The sequence below is a fragment of the Misgurnus anguillicaudatus genome, unplaced genomic scaffold (assembly GCF_027580225.2).
Source record: "Misgurnus anguillicaudatus unplaced genomic scaffold, ASM2758022v2 HiC_scaffold_32, whole genome shotgun sequence".
Lineage (NCBI taxonomy): Eukaryota > Metazoa > Chordata > Actinopteri > Cypriniformes > Cobitidae > Misgurnus > Misgurnus anguillicaudatus.
In genome coordinates, this window is record NW_027395282.1 from 3,148,880 (window position 1) to 3,170,518 (window position 21,639).

The 21,639-nt window shown below is 38.1% G+C and overlaps 1 protein-coding gene across 3 annotated transcripts in view; it reads right to left on the reverse strand.

Moving 5' to 3' along the window:
* LOC129453070 (uncharacterized) overlaps positions 1-21,639 on the reverse strand; it is a 206,855-nt gene that overhangs the window by 79,371 nt on the left and 105,845 nt on the right. Inside the window, exon 3 of one of the 3 annotated variants that reach the window (XM_073865617.1) lies at positions 19,565-19,912. The exons of the other annotated variants lie outside the window; for them this stretch is intronic. Coding sequence (XP_073721718.1) covers positions 19,565-19,912 — 348 coding nt within the window. The remainder of the gene's footprint in view (positions 1-19,564; positions 19,913-21,639) is intronic. 3 annotated transcript variants of the gene reach the window in all.

A 21,639-nucleotide genomic window follows, 5' to 3' on the forward strand; every position in this document is an offset into this window, starting at 1 on the left:
GCTTAAAGTTTAAATATGCAGTCGGTTAATATAGATAGCGTCTATTTAAAAATGTGCTCGGACACTTTCGGACGGAGAAGAGCTCCAGAAAATCACAGACACTTAAAGGAATAGTCTACTCATTTTCAATATTAAAATATGTTATTACCTTAACTAAGAACTGTTGATACATCCCTCTATCATCTGTGTGCGTGCACATAAGCGCTGGAGCGCGTTGCGACGCTTCGATAGCATTTAGCTTAGCCCCATTCATTCAATGGTACCATTTAGAGATAAAGTTAGAAGTGACCAAACACATCAACGTTTTTCCTATTTAAGACGAGTAGTTATACGAGCAAGTTTGGTGGTACAAAATAAAACGTAGCGCTTTTCTAAGCGAATTTAAAAGAGTAACTATATTTTATGGCGTAATAGCACTTTTGGGAGTACTTGGACTCGGCGCAGTAACACCCTCCCTCTCCCATTATGAGAGTGAGAAGGGGAGCGGACTTTTCAGGCGAGTCGAAGTACTCCCAAAGGTGCTATTACGCCATACAATATAGTTCCTCTTTTAAATCCGCTTAGAAAAGCGCTATGTTTTATTTTGTACCACCAGACTTGCTCGTATAACTACTCGTCTTAAATAGGAAAAACGTTGATGTGTTTGGTCACTTCTAACTTTATCTCTAAATGGTACCATTGAATGAATGGGGCTAAGCTAAATGCTATCGAAGCGTCGCAGCGCGCTCCAGCGCTTACGTGCACGCACACAGATGATAGAGGGATGTATCAACAATTCTTAGTTAAGGTAATAACATATTTTAATATTAAAAATGAGTAGACTATTCCTTTAAGCCCTCACACCCCGCCCAGCGCAGCCTCGCCTCGGCAAGCCCATCAGAAATCGACTGCTGGCTCTGATATCTCTGTGGCGTTTAAACATGCGATTTAATTCATTTTAATTTCTTATACTTAATAATAAAAGGTTTGCCGGTATGTTTTAAATCATATTCTAGGATTGCACTTAAATGATATCGCTGTTGAATGATATTTCATATCTTTCACATTTGTTATAACTGGGCTGCGTACTGCCTGCGAATTTGAACTTCAGAGCTGAAGGTGCGAGTGGAGAAATAGTCCCAATATCATAACAATCTTAAAACTTCTAAATATACCCGTGTGTGTACCCGTGTGCGTGCGTGTGTGCGCGCGCGCGTCCTCGCGCGTGTGCATGTATGTATGCGTGCGTCTGTGTATTTGTATTTTGAATTTAAAATGTTTTAACTCGGAAGGATCTGGATCACAGGTCATTTCATCTGAGATCAATCCGCACGCAACAGCTGGAATCACTTACTGGTTCACACAAGGAAGGACACAAGTCAGCTGTTTCCTCAAGTTCACGTCAGGTAAGTGTTTGTAATTAAATGTTAATTTTAGAATATATTAATTGGCAAAGACGCAAATACTCGACGTTTTTGTAATTATATTTTTCTAAAGATATATTAGAAGTGTGTTATGTTATGTGACCGAAGTAAAGTGGAGCTATTTTAGTTAAGATAAAAAACCTGGATATAGGGTTGGTTTACCGGACAGAGTTTAGAACTCGGTCTTTATTATAATTGGGACATTTCTACAAACAAACCTGATATAATACAATACTGGCGTGCATTTTGAGACAAAACAATAGCACTCATATGTTAAGAGATGTCAGTAAGTTATTTTAGTCAGTGAAAAGCCCTGTCCGAGAAAACCACCCAATAGTGTTTAATTATGTGTGATGTCTGAGGGAAATTTGGCCTAACATTAACGTTATTAAGGGAATAAAGTCTTTCAACGTCAAACTTTATTATATTAAACATGTTATTTATGTATGTGTGTGTGTTTATATTCCTCTGTTTATCAAACCAGAGCGGAGATGATGTGAGAGGCAGACCCGAGACATAGCGAGACAGTCTTGGACTGGCTGAGGAAAGTCTCCTAAATGGCCCTGCAGATGTTCTGACTGACTTTGGAGGCTTTTTGGACTGTTTATGCCCTCTATTTAAAGAAGACTTAATTCTGTATGTTCAGTCTGTATGATAAGTGAATAAGTGAATAAAAAGCTTTTGTTTTTATGTGACTGAAGTTAATTATTTTGTTTACAACACCAGCATAAATTATTTGATAAATAATTAAAAAATGTTATTAAAAAAATACCAAATAATAAATATTAATTGAAGTAACACATAAAACATTGAGTGAATACTTACATTTTAATTGACAGAGTCTTTGCTGTAAGTTTTTAAAGATTCAACTGATTAAAACATTTTAGTTGAATGAACCATAAAGCTAATTGAGCCAACATACTTTTTTAAATTTGAGTCAAATTTGGGCCAACTAAAAAACATCAATCCAGGTAACACTTTGGAGACAGAAATTGAGTGAACGTAAAATTTCTGTGGAACTAGTTACTAAAAAATAATTCATTGAGCCAACAATTTATTTTTTACAGTGTATAACAACTTACATTATATCATGTGTGTTTCTTGAATATGTTGAAATGCAAGTAAAAAAGTACAAAATAAAAAACGTTCAGCTCATGGGGAGTGAACAAAAAGACGCATAGGACGTGCTGAAACTGTCGAGTTGACAGATGATCATCATGTTTAAACTGTTTCAGCCAGAAATTATTAATGAAAACTTGAATATCTAAATGCCCAGGTAAGAGTCAAGTGTTCAGTCAGTTCACAATAAAGAAAAAAGCCAGCGGCATTGGCTGCAGCTTCCTCATCCACGGGCGGATGCTGCAGATACACAAAGAAAAAAACTATAATGGTTAATGATGGTTTATATTTGTGTTGATCAGTTAAAGTTATTTTAATCTTTAATACTGCATCTGCAGACAATCTGCAGACGACGCTATCATTCTATTATCTCAGTTTCACTTTCTCACGCATTCACTGTAGCCAGGCCCGGATTAACACAGTGAAGTGCCAGCCGCCAATATATTTAATTTATTTATTTATTCTTTTAAACTAGTCATTCAGGGCTCCAGACTAACGTTTTTGTTATTAGGAGCAATGTAGCCCCTGACTGAAAATTTTAGGAGCGCTAGCAGAAAATTTAGGGCACACCTTAAATAAGCCTGCAATGCAATTTTTGACATTTTCCCAAAATAACTGCATTACTGAAAAATACTAAATAGACTTAACTATGCAGTTGCTGCACATGTCATCGTTATGCACAATTAATGAAACTTTCAGAATAGGAAGTTATGAGTGGCAGGGCAGCAGTTTACATGCTTGTACACGTTTCTCATCTTTTATCTAGTTTTCCTTGGGCACTGATGTAGACTTTTATTTTCGTCTATAATGTTTTTGGTGTTAATGTAATCTAAAAAGTTGTCCCGCTCTCTTTATCTCTCATCGCTGTAATGTTTAACTGCCTGGGGTACTCGCCCAATATTGACAAACCAGCCCTGGCTGTAGCCTGTGATTTAACGAAATTACCCTCTTAACTCTTAGCAATTTATTTGGCCTTCATTATACATGATGTGAAAAACAAGAAGGTCATAGCTAGTTTCATTAATTTAACGTAAAAGCGACGTGGTTGCATTTATGCGGTTGGCTTGTCAGTGCGGTAATACAGGATTGCGTTAATGAGTAGGTCCTAAGCAAAGCAACTGATTTCAGGTGTTCTGTCAAAGTCTGTTCCCTTCCCTTTATTGTAGCGTTTTTATCACGGTATGTTTTTATATATTTATAAAGACTAAAGATTTGAATGGTTTATACTAAAAAATCAATAATTTAATGTATTCTATAATAAGTTTATTAAATATTTCATACTTTCCCCAGTTTTCTATTGTGGTATTTTTATAACCTCTCTACTGGTTGTTTTAATAATTATTATGTGGACATTCTTAATAAATACATAAATATAGCACACACCCATGATGTGAAGTGTTATTTAACAGGCTGGGGCATATTAATTTGTATGTATGTAACACAATAGTTTTAGAACAAACACGTAGGCTATATATATATAAGTTAAAAAGAAATAATAGAAAATAGGAAAATTATGAAATATTTAATAAATGGTATTGTATAATACATGAAAGTATTACTTTTTAAAATGAAGTGAATTATACTGTAAAAATAATTGACTTACCATTAAAGGACAATAAAGATACATTACATACATGCACACATACACATCTCAGTAGCCAAGCCATTAAAACATTTAATATATATGGATAATAAACTTAATGCTATAAAAACACCAGACTAAAGGGAAACACAGAAAACCTAATTCACCGCCATGTGTGAAATTCCGTTATACTGACACCTAGTGGTGACTGTTTTCTTAGCACAGCTGTGCTCGTAGATTTTTCAATGCAAACCACGCAACTTAAGTCTCAAAACTCGTATGCACATAACAGGATTAATGCACGCGCGTCGCCTGATCCACAAATGCACATCCTCCTTTTTGCGTGCACAAATTGTGAAATAATGATACGAAATATGCCAACTGAATTGACAAATATGTCTCTGTTTGTACAAATCGATGCACATTCACGTAAATATAAAAATTCTCAGACACAAAATCAAAGACATCTGTTTAGTTCATTCATTGATAGTTGTTTGTATTTGGCTCATAAACTGCTTTAAACGGCGAAATGAAAGTCTCAATATACAAATGAACAGAACAGGATTAATGCACGCGTGTCACCTGATCCACAAATGCACATCTCCCTTTTTGCACGCGCAAATGATGATATTTGAATACACAATAAAACATTTGTATTTGTACATTTGTACAAATCGATACACGTTCATTCAAATTCTGAATTCACATATTCAAATCTTAAGACATTTGTTCGTGGATAGTAAAATACATTTGTGACATGCATCCAGTTCACAGATAACTGTGCATGTATTTGTCAATAATTTTGAGTCTAAATTCTTTCCATAATAGAAAGCCATACTATGGCCGTATTTTTTGTAGTTTACGGTTGCAATAACCGGCGCAATATTGATTCCAGATCACATGGGATTACATTTCACAAGTAAGATTGAACAATCATTTTGGTTATTTTACGTTATTATTTATAATATTATGTCAATGTTCAGCAGGAACTGGTACTCTCTCTCATGATCTCTCGCTGTTTTTTCTTGACATTTGAAGGTTTCCCAGTGATACAGGCATGAGGAGGTAATGGGAAGTTGCTATAAAACGGGAGGGTTTTGTTGTGACAGAGTCGTCAAAGCTCTGCAAAGAGTATAGAAGGAACAAGAGGGGAAACTCTGATTCGTTTTTAGCAACAGCCACTAGATGGCGCTTCAGTAGCGCGGCCGCTATTTGGATTGAAAATTCTCACAGCCAATTCATTCTCAATTCATTCATATTAAAATTAATTTAATACCTAATACATAACATACATAATTACGTAAAAATTACATTAAAATTGTGTTCTAAAGTACTTTTTAAGTAAAAGTAAAAAAGTAAATGTTTAATGTACTTAAATATAAACCAAAAACTTGAAATATGAAATGTAGTGGAGTAAAAATTATGATAATATGCTTTGGAATATAAGTTTTCCAAAGAAAAACACTGATAAAATACAGATACTTGAAAATTTACTTTTACCTAGAAAGTAAAACACTTAAGTAGTGTCTGCCTCTGTCAATATGCCATACTTAAAGAGCATAATACAAAGTATGTGTGACAGCGTCCTGTATCATAACTAAATCTCTGCCGCTTATAACAACTCAAACCGTGTGAAAATCCGGTAAAGATTAGAGGAGTTATGATTATTCCTCATTAGAAATGAATGCAAGGGAGCGCACTGGAGACACATACCCACTTTAAAAAGAGTGAGGATGCGTAACACCGTTTTGTGACATTAGATGTAAAGCGATTCAAGAAATCACACGGAGAAGTTTCCTTTGAATCACTTTTGTAATTTGACATCACTAAGCGGTCTGTGTAGAGCCAAATGAACCTGCAAACCAAACATTGATGTTTATCATCCTGCACTTGTCTAAAAATGTAATCTCATTCTCCTGCAGATCTATCATGATGTGATTGTTATAGCTGGCTTGGTCATTTAAATTACTGTATATGATGTTTGATGTCACAGAAAATTCCCATAATGCAATGTGAATTACAGTTATTTACTTTATAAATATTTTGCAGTATTATACTGAGTGATATACAGTAAATAGGTGTAAAATTTACAAGAATGTCAATTAATATTGACATAACTTACAATTAAATTTCAAGTTAGTTTCCTTCTTTCACAATTTCTGTCAATCTAAACTCTAAGAGTCTCTCTCTGTTTCTGAGGACTCATTGTTTTGTGTATGTTGTAGTACATTAGACTCTGTTGTGTGTCGCCCTCTCCTGGAATAAACTTGAAGTCTTTATGTGGTAGATTTACAGCAGTGCATCATGTCTTCATGTTTCCCAGTAATAATATAATCCATACACTGTCAGAAACAAATGTTATAAGTATAACCGGGTAAAATAATTTAATTGCACTTAAATAAAACTAAGCATGTGATAAACCATTAATTTAATGCACTTAAAACAGCGTTCTTGCTTGTGTAAATAAATAATGACCAGTAATGTGTTTTAATAAAAAAAGTGTTGTGGCACGAGTATACGAGGAGCACGTGAGCTTGAGCGCAGAGCGCGAGAGACTAGAAAGTAAACAAAGCTCCATGCGGTGAGAAAGCGTTGATAAAGTTTATAAACTGAGGACAAAACATAAAATATCAACTTGTGAGTGTGTAATGATTGCATCTTTTAAAGATTGATCAGTGAATGGCTTCGTGTTGTTGGTTTGTGCTGTGTTTTGATCTCCTCGAGCGAGCGGTTTTCGTCACGTTGTTTGTGCTGGTTGGAGATTTCTCATATTGAGCGTAAGTGCTGTATTATGATACTGAGTGATACATTTGTAATTTGTAATGCAGCTAATGTTTAATAAAGTGTTGTACTAAGGGTTTGGAAACTCTCTCTCTCTTTGTTGTATTAGAGGGGAGAGGTTAAATGTGAGTTTACACGCAAACCTGTATGTCACGTGAGCTAAAGGAGACTGTTGCAAAGTAAGTTTTGTTTATTATTTTCTTTGCTGATGTGTCTTTGATTTCTTAAAATGTAATGGATGCGTGTTGAATGTGTTTATACTTGCTATTCATGTGATAATTGTGCTTTTGTTTGATTGGGGTTAAAATACTAAATGCTGCTTGTGTTATTATGTAATGTGAGTGATAAGTGAATTCTAATTGGCCCTATATGTATCTTTTTGTATTTGTATTATCTTTCAGAGCACAATTGGGCCACTACCGTTGTTTGCTTAAGTGAAAAGTAGTGTTTTCTTGTGTAACTAAGGGGCTTGTGTGCATTACGGAGTATTACAGCCAAAGAAACAATTTAATTTTTTATTTTCTTTTATTTCTGTGTTATGCCAATTGAAGTAACATGTGTTATTTCAGTGTTATATGTTTTTTGTCCACTTTAAAAATTGTCAAAACCAACACTAAAAGAAAGCAAGAAAATACTTAAAGGGATAGTTCACCCAAAATTTAAAATTCTGTCATCATTTACTCACCCTAATGTTGTTACAAACCTGTATCAATTTCATTTTTCTTATAAACAAAGGAAGATATTTTGAGAAATGTTTGTAACCAAACCGTTTGTGGACCCCATTTACTTCCATAGTATTATTTTTCCTACAATGTAAGTGAATGGGGTCCACGAACGGTTTGGTTACAAACATTTCTCAAAATATCTTCCTTTGTACTCATCAGAACAAAGTAAATTTTACAGGTTTGTAACAACATGAGGGTGAGTAAATGATGACAGAATTTTCAATTTTGGGTGAACTATCCCTTTAATGCTGCACTCCTTTTGAGTGTGGTCAGGAATAAAAGGACCCCAGTTTAATGTTAAGCCACTGTTTTGTTTTCCTTTATTTTAAACAAAGGTACTCTTAACCCGGCTACATAAATGATCTCTAGATGTCACTGGGGCGGTACCCTTTTAAAAAGTACACCTGTGCACATAAAGAGTTCATATTAATACCTCGAGGTTCATACTGACACCACATATCTGTACCTAAATGGGGTCTTTAAAAACTTTTGAGTTTTGGGAACATTATTTTAATAAACTGTGAAAGTTCAACAATGTAGACAGAATTTTCAAGTTGATGTGACCCCTTTAAATTAAACATGACTTTGTTTTGTGTTATTTAGTGAATTCACTTTGGAAATCCTTTTGATCTGTACACCACAGAGAGACTCTTGTATATTTGGTGCAGTGTTGTTTTTGTCCACTAGAGGCAGTTGACTCGGCTGTATTGGGTGAACTGATTACATCTAACCTAAATGAAGAAGTCAACTAAACACAGACATGCACACGGTTACTGTGATGTTTCAAGAAAATTACTTCATCTTAATATTTTCTTTATTGTAATGTGTGAATCCTCTGCTTATTGATGTTGATTTTGCCTGAAACAGGTGAGCAAATACATACAAAAATCATTCACTTGACCATTATTCATACTTCATACTCTTTAAGTACGGTCATGGATGCGATCACTGCACTCAGGATCTGCCTTCATCCATTTTGTTGTGAATGAAGCCAGTTGGTTAAAAAACAATCAAAACTTCATGACACATGACCCTACAAGAATATTACTGATAGACTGTTTGTCTCCTGCTAAAAAACAATCACGTTATAGAAAAGAAAAAAAAATATCTTACTCACATTACTACTTTTTTACTCAGTGACTTTTTTCTCTTGTGTACAGACTCAAATAAATTTATGTTTCTGTCCACCAATAAGTTATTGTCCACCTCTGCTGTCAACTGTGTGGTTTTATCATTAAAAACCCTCATGTGTTCAACAGAATAAAGAAGGTTTAGATCAACATGAGGGTGAGGAAATGATGACAGCACTTTTATGATTAAATAAACTCTCCTGTTAAAACAGTAAATGACCAATCAAAATTAACGTTTTATGTGTACTTTTATTTCATTTTTATTTAACTAAGTCTCTCAACTCTTTTTGAGGGAGACCTTGCAGAGAAGACACATTATTACACAAAGATGAAATTACATAAAACAATAAAAATAGAGAACAAAGTTCACTAATATAAACGACTTTCAAAACTATTTGTAAACACTTAAATGTCATGTAAATGTATTTATACAAAATCCAGCTTGAGAATAGCAATAAAACACCCTAAAAACAGATAAACTTCTTTTTAAGTATAAGTGCTTTAAACTTTCCCATTATGTAATATCCCTGTAAAAAATCCTAACCTAACTAAAAACATCATTGAGTTTAATAACAGCCTGACTTATAGTGAAGATGAAAGTAGATCACAGTATCATCTACATAAAGATGCACTATAGCAAAGTTTTTACAGGATTTATGTATTGTGATGTTACAGTTGATCTGACACTGACACAAGACTGTTGAATGATAAACTCAATACTTCAATGAATAATTCATGTATTTGAACATTAGATTATTTACACTGAACTATCATTAATATGTCACTGTATATGACATCACTGCATCACTGATGTCACTGCTGAGAGACTGTTGCTAGGTGATGATGTCATAAAGAGAGTTGTGACATCACTCCAGTAGTTCTGATGGACAGACAGCTGATCTACTCACAGACCTGCAACATCTAACAATGACAAACACACAGAAAGAGATCATGTTATAAAATCTGACCATTAGTTTATTGTATTACAGAAAATTATAAAGTATTTCTCATCTCTTTTTGTTTTTTGTTTCATCAGTTTTGTTTTTAGATGAACTCAGTTTACTCATGCTGATGAAAAAGCTGTGGTATCAAAATTCATACACTTGAAATCTGAATTCATATCAAAATATTCACTGTATGTTATGAAGTTTTGAGTTTTACTTGATATGTTTTCTTACCACATCCACAGAGCTTCAATGATGAGAAACTGAGGCAGAAACACCAACAGAGAGAGAAACACTGAGCTGTCCACTGCTTCATTTGTTTTGTCCATTGGATCTGAAAAAATCAGTTATATTCAGAAAAGGCAAAACATTCAGAATTTGACTTTTCTGTGATTCTCAGATTTCAGTCTCACTGCAGCCGTTATCACAGCGCTACTCAACAAATAACCATCATGACAGCTGTGTGCATATTTTCAAAATAACACAAAAGTTCTGAGTGATTCGCTATGCCATTCAGTGCCACTGGCAGCGCTAAAACACTTTCACTTTTGGTTGTGTTAGTACATTTAGGGGCAGTTTCCCGGACAGGGATTAGACTAGTCCTAGACTTAAACACTTTTAAGAGCTCTCCAAATTGAAAACAACTTTCATCACTTACATATCTTAAAATACATCAGTGCCCTTTGTTTTACCTCAAAATGCACACAGGTAATGTTTTTAGTAAGGCATGTTTGTTAAAACTAGTTATATTTCCTAATTAAACTAAGGCCTAGTCCTGGATTAAGCTAATTCTGGTCTGGGAAACCGCCCCATAAAGTACAGCTTGCGTTCAAAAATAATAATTCCACCTTGATTGTGTTTCCTTTTCTTCGCCAGTAATGATGGTACACAAAACAACACGGCACACCGGCACCTGACTTTGAAACCTGCAGAAGCTGCGCCAGTGACTTATTGGACTTATTAGGCAATAACTAACCAAGATGTGTTCTTGTACTTGTAATTTTGACAGACCTGCTTGCTTGAACATTTCTGTAATTTTGTAGCATCTTGCTGCATTTGTGGCCAGGGCTATTTTATCCATTCTCTTCTCATCTCTGCTCCCTTTTAATTGCATACTTGTTAGATATAGCCAAAGAGGCAGTCCGTGGCTGTCGTTTGGAAATATAGCATTTTTAAGTAGACTCTGTCTGACTAAGCTTGCGCTATTTAACGTGCACATCTGGTGTGCGATACCTGCGAGTTGTTCTACACGGACGTGGTGCATAAGAACATGTTAAATAATCGTAACACAAGCGCACCGTATCTTTATTATAACATTTATTTAACAGCAACAATGATGGGAAAGCTGTTTATTGATGAATGAATGGATCGCATTTATACACGACACGTTAAACACATGAAAGTAAATGTCTTTTAAAGGTTTTAATACAAAAAATATCAATTCAATACAAATAAAAACAACGCAATTTTTTACATCAATGTTAAACTGGTGGTCTTCTTCTGCCTTTTAGTTTTTCAGTTTATAATTCCGTCATCAAAATAGGAAATCGGCATGGCGCCAGCGCAACTGGCTTTTAAAGGGGATGAGAGCTGAGACTCTCACAGGTTTATTGCACGTTACGCCTAAAACACACCTATTACTCATTACCGGAATGGGAACAACCCTTTTTTACTGTGCGCTTGGTGCATAAACCATTTTTCCAGTCGTGAAATTAGCAAAATTGGATTTGGAGACGCCTTTTAGACTGTGCGCTTTAGGCAAGATCATTAATCAATAATAAGTTCATTAAAATATGTGACCCGTCACAGAAACCAGTAACACAAGTCGGCAGCCCAAGTTTCGAGAAAATGAGAAACGTGTTTTTTTCAAAATTTGTGATTTTCATTTTATTGCAGATTCTGTTAGTTGAGATCTGTTAACATTGATTTTTATACTTATAAGTTTATCACAGTATTTTAAATTACATTTAAGACATAGAAATAAAAAGGCACAAAATATAAACATTGTGTTAACACGTGAAGCGCTTCAGACCACGCGAACAGCTTGCAAACAGACAACGACACAAACAAAGATAAAGTTTCATAAACATAACACAAACTACACACCTAGCTCATTCTGCTCACCAAGGGGTGCAACTGCAAATCTTCAGTATAATGCTGCTTGCAACAATCGCTGACTTACTTTATAATCAAAGGACATATCCTAATTCCCCAAGAGACGGGCAAGAAAAACACAAGCTTTTCAGATTCCGGGGTTCACAGTCTCAACCCGGTAATGTGATTGACATTCAATGGAAAAATAAACTTAGTGACCTCTAGTGGCCACTTACACATTTTGCAGTTGAAATTGGCTTTTTTTACGGAGATTTTAGCGTGCAGCGGGGGCGTCATTGTCTGTGTGTATATACATACTGTATAAGCTTGTGTTCTCGCCTCCGCCCCCAAAGGGAACAGCGTGACTACTAAATAAGGATAGTTCGCCCAAAAATGAAAATAATGTAATTAATGACTAGGGTTGCCGCGGTGACGTAATTTTCCCACCGGTTAATCAGCGCGTCACAAACCCGGTGATACCGGTGTCACCGTGTGGGAGGGGCTTATAAATGCGCATGCAGATGTGCACATTTTACTTTCACTTTTGAAGTACGCAACTGTTTAAATGCAGTGCTTGCGTACGCTGCGTTAAATTGCTTATGAATTTGCATGCAACGCGAGTGCAACAGTTGGTTTATTTAAGTGCTTGAGTCAAGGTGCGCTGGTAATTCTCAAAGAACCAGCCAGTCCCAAGCAGAGCAACCGGCTACTTCTCCATAAAGCGCTGCTTGAATGATGGGTTTATTATTTTTATTGATGATAAACACAACAACAAAACGATCTCGCTTATATTAAACATCATATATGTATATTATAACAAAAACGAGTAAGCACGCGGCTTCTGCCTTCGTCTGGTCAGTCAGCTCGCCTCGCGAACTCTGACAGGAATAAATGAAATCTGACACCTGCTGGTCTGTGACGTGACGCGCGTTCAGCTCCGCTGAATTCAGGCACCAGACACATTCAGTTTGCTCTCTCTAAAGAAACTAAATGATTAAATTACACGAAAATATCAAAACGACGGTGAAAGACGGTGTCCCGGTGGGCAAGTGATCTAACCGGTGAGAGGCTGAAGCACCGGTTATCACCGTTTCACAGACTATCGTGGCAAGCCTATTAATGACTCACCCACATGTCGTTCTAAACTCGGAAGACCTTCGTTCATCTTCGTAACAAAGTTTAAGATGTTTTAACGTTAGATTAAGTCCGAGAGCTTTATGTCTCCTCCATTGAAAATCTATGTACGTTTTCAATGTCCAGAAAGGTAATAAAAACATCATCAAAGTAGTCCATGTGTCATCGGTGGGTCAGCTTGAATGTGTTGAAGCATCGAACATACATTTTGGTCCAAAAATAGAAAGAATTACGACTTTATTCAGCATCTTCATGTCTCTTCCGGCTCGAGCGTGAAGTCACGTTACTGTAGTGGTCTTGTCCCAAATGGCACACTCCGGACTTATGGTCCTCCTAAGAGTCCACACTTTGATGACATCACGTAGTCCAGACTTTAGGGACCCTTAATGCGAGTCCACATGGGTGCAACGGAGTCGTATTTTGGGACAGACTCGAGCGTCACACCGGAAATAGGTAGAGAAGTTGCCCGTCAGTGTGAGCTCCTCCCTTCCGTCGTCTGATTGGTCTGATTGCTCTTTCGCAAGGACTTCTGGGTTGGTAAAGTGCGCGAAGCCTGCTGCAGTGCGGGCTTCGCTGAAGACCGCATCAAGGGGGCAAAGGAGGCGCTGATGAGCACACTTCAAAGCGTAAAAATGACAGATGGGACACCCTACGGACTCGTGGACTAAGCGAGAACGCGCAATTTAAGGCCACGAGACCGAAAGTCCACATGAAGTGCGCCATTTGGGACAGGGCCAGTGACGCGGCTGCCCTGTTCCTCAGACGTGTTTGCCAAGTTTTTTTTTTCAAACTTATAGCGTGCATCTCCCCAGACTGTAAACGAAGCTCAGGCGCACAAAACAAAAGAAAAATAAAAGAAGCTGGGGCGGAACAAATAACAGACAGCCGCGTCATTCGTCAGCCTGACTTTATGCGGGGCCGCAGTCGGATGACGTCAAAATACCGCGAGAGCTCTTCAAGAAATCTTACAAAGTAGTTAATTTCGACTCGCTCTCGCGGTACTTTGACGTCATCTCTCTGTCAGTTCTTGCAGCGCAGCATGAAGTCAAACACACAAGTTACACAGAGATCGTTGAATTCATTATATAATTGGCTACATGTTTTGTCTATCCATTTTTTCCATGAAGTCATTGGCTGATGGAGGAACGAGTGAGCGATTGGTTACATCCCTAAAGGACTTCACGGTTTCAACGGCGCTGTTTGGATTATCTATTATACTACCTCCCTATTTTAAATACAAACTTTGAAGGCGGGTTCATGTGTTTAACGGAACGTAAATTACCGAAATGTAAACTCATATACCTTTACATGTTACGATGTAAACAGTCGTCAGATTGTATATTATATTGTATTACCAGACGTTCATGCGAAATCTGATGTAAACAATAGACTATATAAATCTATATTTCACGGATTATACCCATTTGTGGACAAAATGTTCATTGGATGATTCACACATCTGAAACCGATTGGATTCCACTTGTGATCTACACAAAGGTAAAAAGTCCTGCTTATTTTTGGATGTTGTCATCCAGACTTCTGTCACAAAATACTACATATGATGCTAGAAAATCTGTATCTCAAAACGGCTTTACAGGGGGCATGGCTTAGCTAATAACCCCTGAAAATGCTCGCTTACTTGTAGCATTTGTTTTAATGGTGCAGGTACTTTTAAAAGACCATAACTTGCTCCATTCTCTGCCAATTTTCAAACGGTTTGGTTTCTTTCAAACGTTATTAACATGGCTATAATTCTAGATGCTTTAACATGTTTCATGTTTTTTTTTTTTTATAAGTATGCAGAGGTACACCTTTGACGTTTATAACAAACCAAACCATTTGAAAATCGATAGAAGATTGAGCAAGTTATGGTCTTTTAAAAGTACCTGCACCATTAAAACTCAATGCTACGAGTGAGCGAGCTGCCTGTAGTAAGATGGCCGCCAAATGCGGACGTTCCACTCAATTGACCAGCAGCGTGGGCGAGACAATAAAGCGTTTTTACATATCTATGAATTAGATCATTAAAATATTTTTAGATCATTAAAATAGAGCCCTGTATATTCATTATGACTATTGCAATATTAAAGGAATAGTCTACTCATTTTCAATATTAAAATATATTATTACCTTAACTAAGAATTGTTGATACATCCCTCTATCATCTGTGTGCGTGCACGTAAGCGCTGGAGCGCGCTGCGACGCTTCGATAGCCCCATTCATTCAATGGTACCATTTAGAGATAAAGTTAGAAGTCACCAAACACATCAACGTTTTTCCTATTTAAGACGAGTAGTTATACAAGCAAGTTTGGTGGTACAAAATAAAACGTAGCGCTTTTCTAAGCAGATTTAAAAGAGGATGTACATTTTATGGCGTAATAGCACTTTTGGGAGTACTTCGACTCGGCGCAGTAACACCCTACCTCTCCCATTATGAGAGGGAGAAGGGGAGCGGACTTTTCAGGCGAGTCGAAGTACTCCCAAAAGTGCTATTACGCCATAAAATATAGTTCCTTTGATAGAGGGATGTATCAACAATTCTTAGTTAAGGTAATAACATATTTTAATATTGAAAATGAGTAGACTATTCCTTTAAGCTCAGCAGTGCTCTCACATCAAGTTTGCACAGAAACATATTTAACTTTAAGCAACCTATTGTGTTGGTCAATGCATTGTCATGGTCCTGTCTTCGGGTCATACCATGGGTCTCAATCTGTTCCCTAGCTCCTGAGGTCGTGAATCAGTATATCGTGTATGCAAGTTCGGGAACTGGTAAGGGCTCTAGCTCACTTGACATTGAGACACTGTTCACTTAATATCCTGTGATGTTGCTGTTTAAGCGACTCATCAACAACATGCAAAACCTCTTAGACTTAATGGAACACTCCACTTTAGAGTTAAACATTTGATTTTTACCTTTTGGAAACCATTCAGCTAATCTCCGGGTCCGGCAGGACCACTTTAAGCATAATTTAGACAAAAATAACCAAAGACTTTCGATATTTTTCCTATTTAAAACTTGACTCTTCTGTAGTTAAATTAAAAGTTGTGATTTTCTAGGCAGATATGGCTAGGACTATACTCTCATTCTGGAGTAATAATCAAGAAATTTGCTGCTTTAACATGGCTGCAGCAGGCGTAGTGATATTACGCAGCAGCCGAAAATAGTCCCGTGCTATTGAAAGTTAATAAGGGGACTATGTTCGGGCACTGCGTAATATTATTGCGCCTCCTGCAGTCGTGTTACACTAAAGTATTTCCTATAACTTACACAATATTAATGATCAGCTGTGAGTGTTAGTGGTGTAGTGGGCACAGTCTTTTGATAATGGGATTTGCCAAAACCCCATATTGGCCAGTTTGGTGAATATCTTTGCTCACGACAACATGCCTAGCGTCTGGTCCACAGATGGGAGGATACATTTTTCCCTGCACACGGCTTCATTGAGGGGAGATAGATCTACACAGATACGGATCTCATCCTTCGATTTCTTTGGTGCGACCACCATGCCAGAGCACCACTCTGCCGGCTGTTCGATCCTGCTGATGACCCCTAGCTGCTCCATGCGCTGGAGTTCCTGTTTTACTTTTCCCATTAAGGGCAGTGGGACACGGCGAGCCACCTTTAAGGACACTGGCTTAGCATCTGGTCTGAGTTTAATTGTGTACTGATGCTGTACTAAACCTTACCCGCCACACAGCTTTGGATATTGTTGTTTAACAGAGTCCAAGTCAATGCTATCTACTCTGGCTACAAGTCTCAGGCTAACTGAGGCGGGTCTACTCAGTAGAGCTGTGTTCAGATGTTTCACAACATAAATGTCCTCGGGGGTGCGTTTATCACCACATTCCAGAATTTCTCTGGCTACGCCCACTACAGAGAGAGGTACACGGTCTGTCCCAAACAGTGTTTTGTTGCTTGGAGTGAGGCTGTATGCGGTGCCACTGCATATCTGTCTATACACCTGCTCTGGTATGACAGACACATCCGCTCCTGTATCAATTTTGAATCTCACTTTAGCATTCATTATGTGTAAGTCTACAGTCCATGCATGATCTCCAGCATCAACAGTTCCCAGAAATATATCATCGTCTTCAGAAACAGCACTCACACTTTTAGTGGACTTGCACACTTTACTGTAATGTCCTCTCTTACCACAATTGTGGCAGTCTGCATTCTTTGCTGGACACTGGAATTTAGCGTGTGACTCCGTTTGTTGCCGTTTAATATCCTCAGCTTGTCTGACCATATTAATGGCTTTAGCCAGATCCAGCCTGCTCTCCATTTGCATTTTCTGTGAAAGCACTGTGTCTCTAATGCCCACAACGATCCTGTCTCTCAACAATTCATCACGCAGTGCCCCATATTCACAGTCTTCCGCCAGTGCATATAAAGCAGTTATGAACGAGTCTGCAGATTCGGACGGCCCCTGAGCTCGCTGGTTAAACTTAGCTCTTTGGTATATCACATTTTTCTTCAGCACGAAAAAGTTTGTGAAGCCGTCTCGGACGGAACTATATATCAGTTTCTGTTCCGGGGTCAATGTTAAGCCTTTAAGGACGTCATCTGCCTCGTCCCCCATGCAGTAAATAAGCGTGTTCACCTGATTCGCGTCAGACGACTTATCCAGGTCGCTAGCCACTCTGAAGCGCTCGAACCTTCTTATCCACTTTTCCCAGTCTTGTGGTTTCGAAAAGTCTAAGGATTCCGGCAGATTTAGTGAGAACGTTGCAGATGCTTTAGCAGGAAGCAGTGGAGGATCGTTCTATTCAGCTTGCTGTCCTCGTTGTGCTTTGCTTGCTAATTTTACTTTACTGTCTCCCTCTTCTCATATAATATCCGCTATCCTTTCGCTCAGTGAAGCACCACTTCTGACACCATGTCGTGTTTGGGTTCTTTGTATATCTTATAAAGAAGCAGCAGCGCACAATGACATGGCATACACACTTTCTTTATTACACACCAACCCGATCTATAGTCCTAGGAAGCTCCTCTACTGCCCCCTAGTGTACAACATTATTCTTGATCACACCACAGGTATAAGAATGGCTTTAATTTATCTATAAGTGAAATAATAGATTAAATGCAGTGTAAACATTAATAAAATATATGTACAGCTTTATATTTATATCACCTGCTTGTCTGATTTCATTAACTGTGACTAAATGTGTCAAACTAGTGTAATCATTATAACATTATAAATCATTAATCTAATTGCTTCTACTTTTAAAATTTGAACGTGCAAAATGACATATAAATTGCCTTTTATTATAAGACATGCAAAGTAATATTGGATTGAAACATCCATAATTTTAGTGTATGAATCATTTTAGTCGAGAAATGGCTGCCCACCCAAAAATCCTGACTGCCCCCCCAGTCCAGCAAGCCTAGTACCGGGCCTGTCAGTGATGATGTAATAGCTGAAAATAAACTAATCAGCATCAAGGACTGAAACTATATCTTATATAATTTCATCAGCTGTATGATGAGATGTTGTGTTACCTCTTACAGTACAGGAATACTCTTGTAGCTCATCACTGTTGATTGAGTCCAGGTACAGCTTGTTTAATAATGTCAATCCATCTGTTACCTGTTGTCCATTCTTATACCAGATGTAAGTATGTTTGTTATCCAGAGTGCATTTGGTTAAACAGCTTAATATCACTTTTTCTCCATCCATCACAGGGCTTGGGCTGCTTCTCACTCGTGTACCTGAGATTTCATAAAACAGAGTTCACGTCAATTACTTTCAAAGTTGGGCCTCATATTTTTGATTCAGCTCATTTGGTAAAGCATTACCTAAACCTCTAATCACAGTCGTGCTGATATCAGACTCCAGCGATATCAGCTATAATGCTTCAGTATAATGAGTGCTGCACTACAGAGAGTTTATTATGAGCAGTTACCTGTAACAATAAGATAGACTCCAGAAGAACAAGAAACTTCATCTGATGAGTTAGTGATGAACCTGAACTGATATAATCCAGTGTCACTTGTGTTGACGTCTTTAATTTTCAGTGTGTTTCCCACAAACTCCACACGACCAGCAAACTGATGAACCTCACGCAGATCTCTGAATTCCTCATAACGACTGTAATCCCAGTATGTTTTCTCTACTGTATATCCAGTGGGATGTGAGTATGAAGAGTGAATATCTACTGTTGATCCCATTAAAGCACAAACTTCTGTAGAGGTGTAAGTTACACCCCAACAGCTACTGTTAGAAAGACCTGAAAGAGTCACAAAATACTGCTGTAACATTCACAATCAATTACAAACACACTCATACTGTATATGAATCAACAAGAAAACTGCAAAGTTTGTTCTTCCATTTTAATTTAAATATTTTATAAATGTCAGACTCACACACAGATGAAGAGGGCTCTGAAACAGACTCGATGCAGTAATAACTGTCAGTGTTTTCACTGGATGATACAAATATGTTTTGGTTATTTGTTAAATGTTGTCCATTCTTGTACCAGCGGTAATTATAGTCTGATGTTTTTGGGCAGGAGGAATCACAGCTCAGTTTTACTCGCTGTCCTGTAGATTCAGGATTCATCTTTACCTGTAAAACTAAATAATCAAAACCTTACATTAGATGAGAAATGAAAAGAGTTTAACTTGACTGATGAGAATGTAAATGTACCTGTGACTGTTAGATTGACTGTGACTGAGCTGAGATGTTTAACTCCATCCTTCATAATGATCATGAGCTGATATTCTCCACTGTCTCTCTCTCTCAGATCATCTATTGAGAGTCGTGAGTAATCTTCAGTTATCCACTGACCAATTCGTCCTGAGTAATCTGAATCTAAAGTCAAATCTTCAGGTTCATCTTTGTTTCTCCAGTTTGTTCTCTGTTTCTGACTGAACCAGAACCCAGTTTTGATGTTGATGTTTGAGTGATCGCAGTTCACACTCATTAGTGTCCCCCTAACAGCACAAATATTCAGTTCATCACAGGTTACATTAAAATTATCCAATGTAAGGAACCCTGAAAAGAAACCATAACATTATTAATATTTGTAGTTTACTGTATGTAACGTCATTAAAATGACAGAGTGAGATGAGAGATTCAGACAGTCCTGTAAGGATATGAACCCTGATTCATCAATTTTGTTCTCAAATACAAATCTCTAAGTTCAGTTTTAAATTTACAAACTCACTTTAAACATTTTAGAGACTGATCCAAATGGAGAATCCAGCCTTTGGAGCACAGCGATGTAAATTAAATTAGACTAAACCAGGGGCGGAGCCAGACATTGTAGACATTGGGGGCTTAGCCCAAATCTAGGGGTTTCAAAGCTTGGTCCCCTGTTGATATTTGTTCTCCATTTACGGCAGCTTTATAAACTATTTTTTAATCTAAGTGTTCTCTGTATTGTCCAGTGTTGGGGGTAACTAGTTACTAAGTAATTTGCTACTGTAATTTAATTACTTGAAAAAGTAATGTAAGGGATTACTCTTATTTTTCTTGTAATCGAATTACAGTTACTTCTGATGTAACTAAATACTGTCTATGGACTAAACAATTATGTATATGTCACGGTAGGAAAATCCATTGTTTTCCTCCGTGTCATGTTTGTGTGTGTGTGTTGTTCACTTACCCTGCCATGTGCTCGTTAGAGCAATCCCTGTCACCTGTGTGTTGATTGTCTCGCTCCAGCTGTTCATCATTACATCATCTCCATAAATACTCACCTGACTTTCTGTTCCCTGCCAGATTCTATTGTTTGCTCAGTCTCCGTGTTGCTTGGTTGTTCCGTGTACATTGGATTACGTGTTTCAGTTTGGATGTGTATTGTCGTCGTCGTCTTCGTGTGGATGTTCCGTGTCAGCTTGGATTTCACCACTGCTCACCACTCCACCAACGTCGCACTCAAAACACCAACTTCCACCGTAGTCATCGTCACCATTGCCTTCAACAACACCGGACTGGATTACTTCCGCATTGACACTGAATACTCTCTCTTTGTTTACATTTAATAAACATTGTTATATTTTTCACCTGCGTTTGCTTCCGTCTCTTACAAGTCATTACGGAAGAATCTGGCCAACATGGAAGCAGCAGGTGGTCAGCCGATCTCCGCGTTGGAGGAGTTTCTCCAGCGATCTCTGGCTCGTATGGATCATCAGGATCAAACCATCGAAGATATGCGGAAGGCCGTCCAGGTAATGGTGGCGAAGGTTTCCGAGCTCTCTCAGCGATCTCCGGACATCACGCCTCCCACTGCGCCACCCATGCCGCCCGCACCATCTTCACCTCCAGGGGGTAGTTTCATCCAGGAACCGAGACTTCCTATCCCGGAGAAATACGCCGGTGAGCCCAACTATTGCCGTACTTTTCTCTCTCATTGCTCTTTACACTTCGCCCAACAGCCCCGGTCTTTCTTCCTTGAGGAGACGAAGGTGGCGTTTACGCTCTCGCTTCTCAAAGGCAAGGCTGCCCTCTGGGGGACGGCGGTATGGGAAAACAAGGACAGCTGTTGTTCCTCGTTCGCCTAGCTTGCAGAGGAGATGAAGAGGGTTTTCGACCGCTCCGTCGCCAGGAGGGAGGCCGCCCGTCTCCTCACGGATCTCCAGCAGGGGGAGCGGTCGGTCTCGGACTACGCCATCGAGTTCCGCACCCTGGCGGCTTAGTGCAGGTGGAACGAGGAAGCGCAGTGGGACCATTTCCTGCATGGGTTGGCGGATCGGATCCATCGAGAGATCATCACGGCG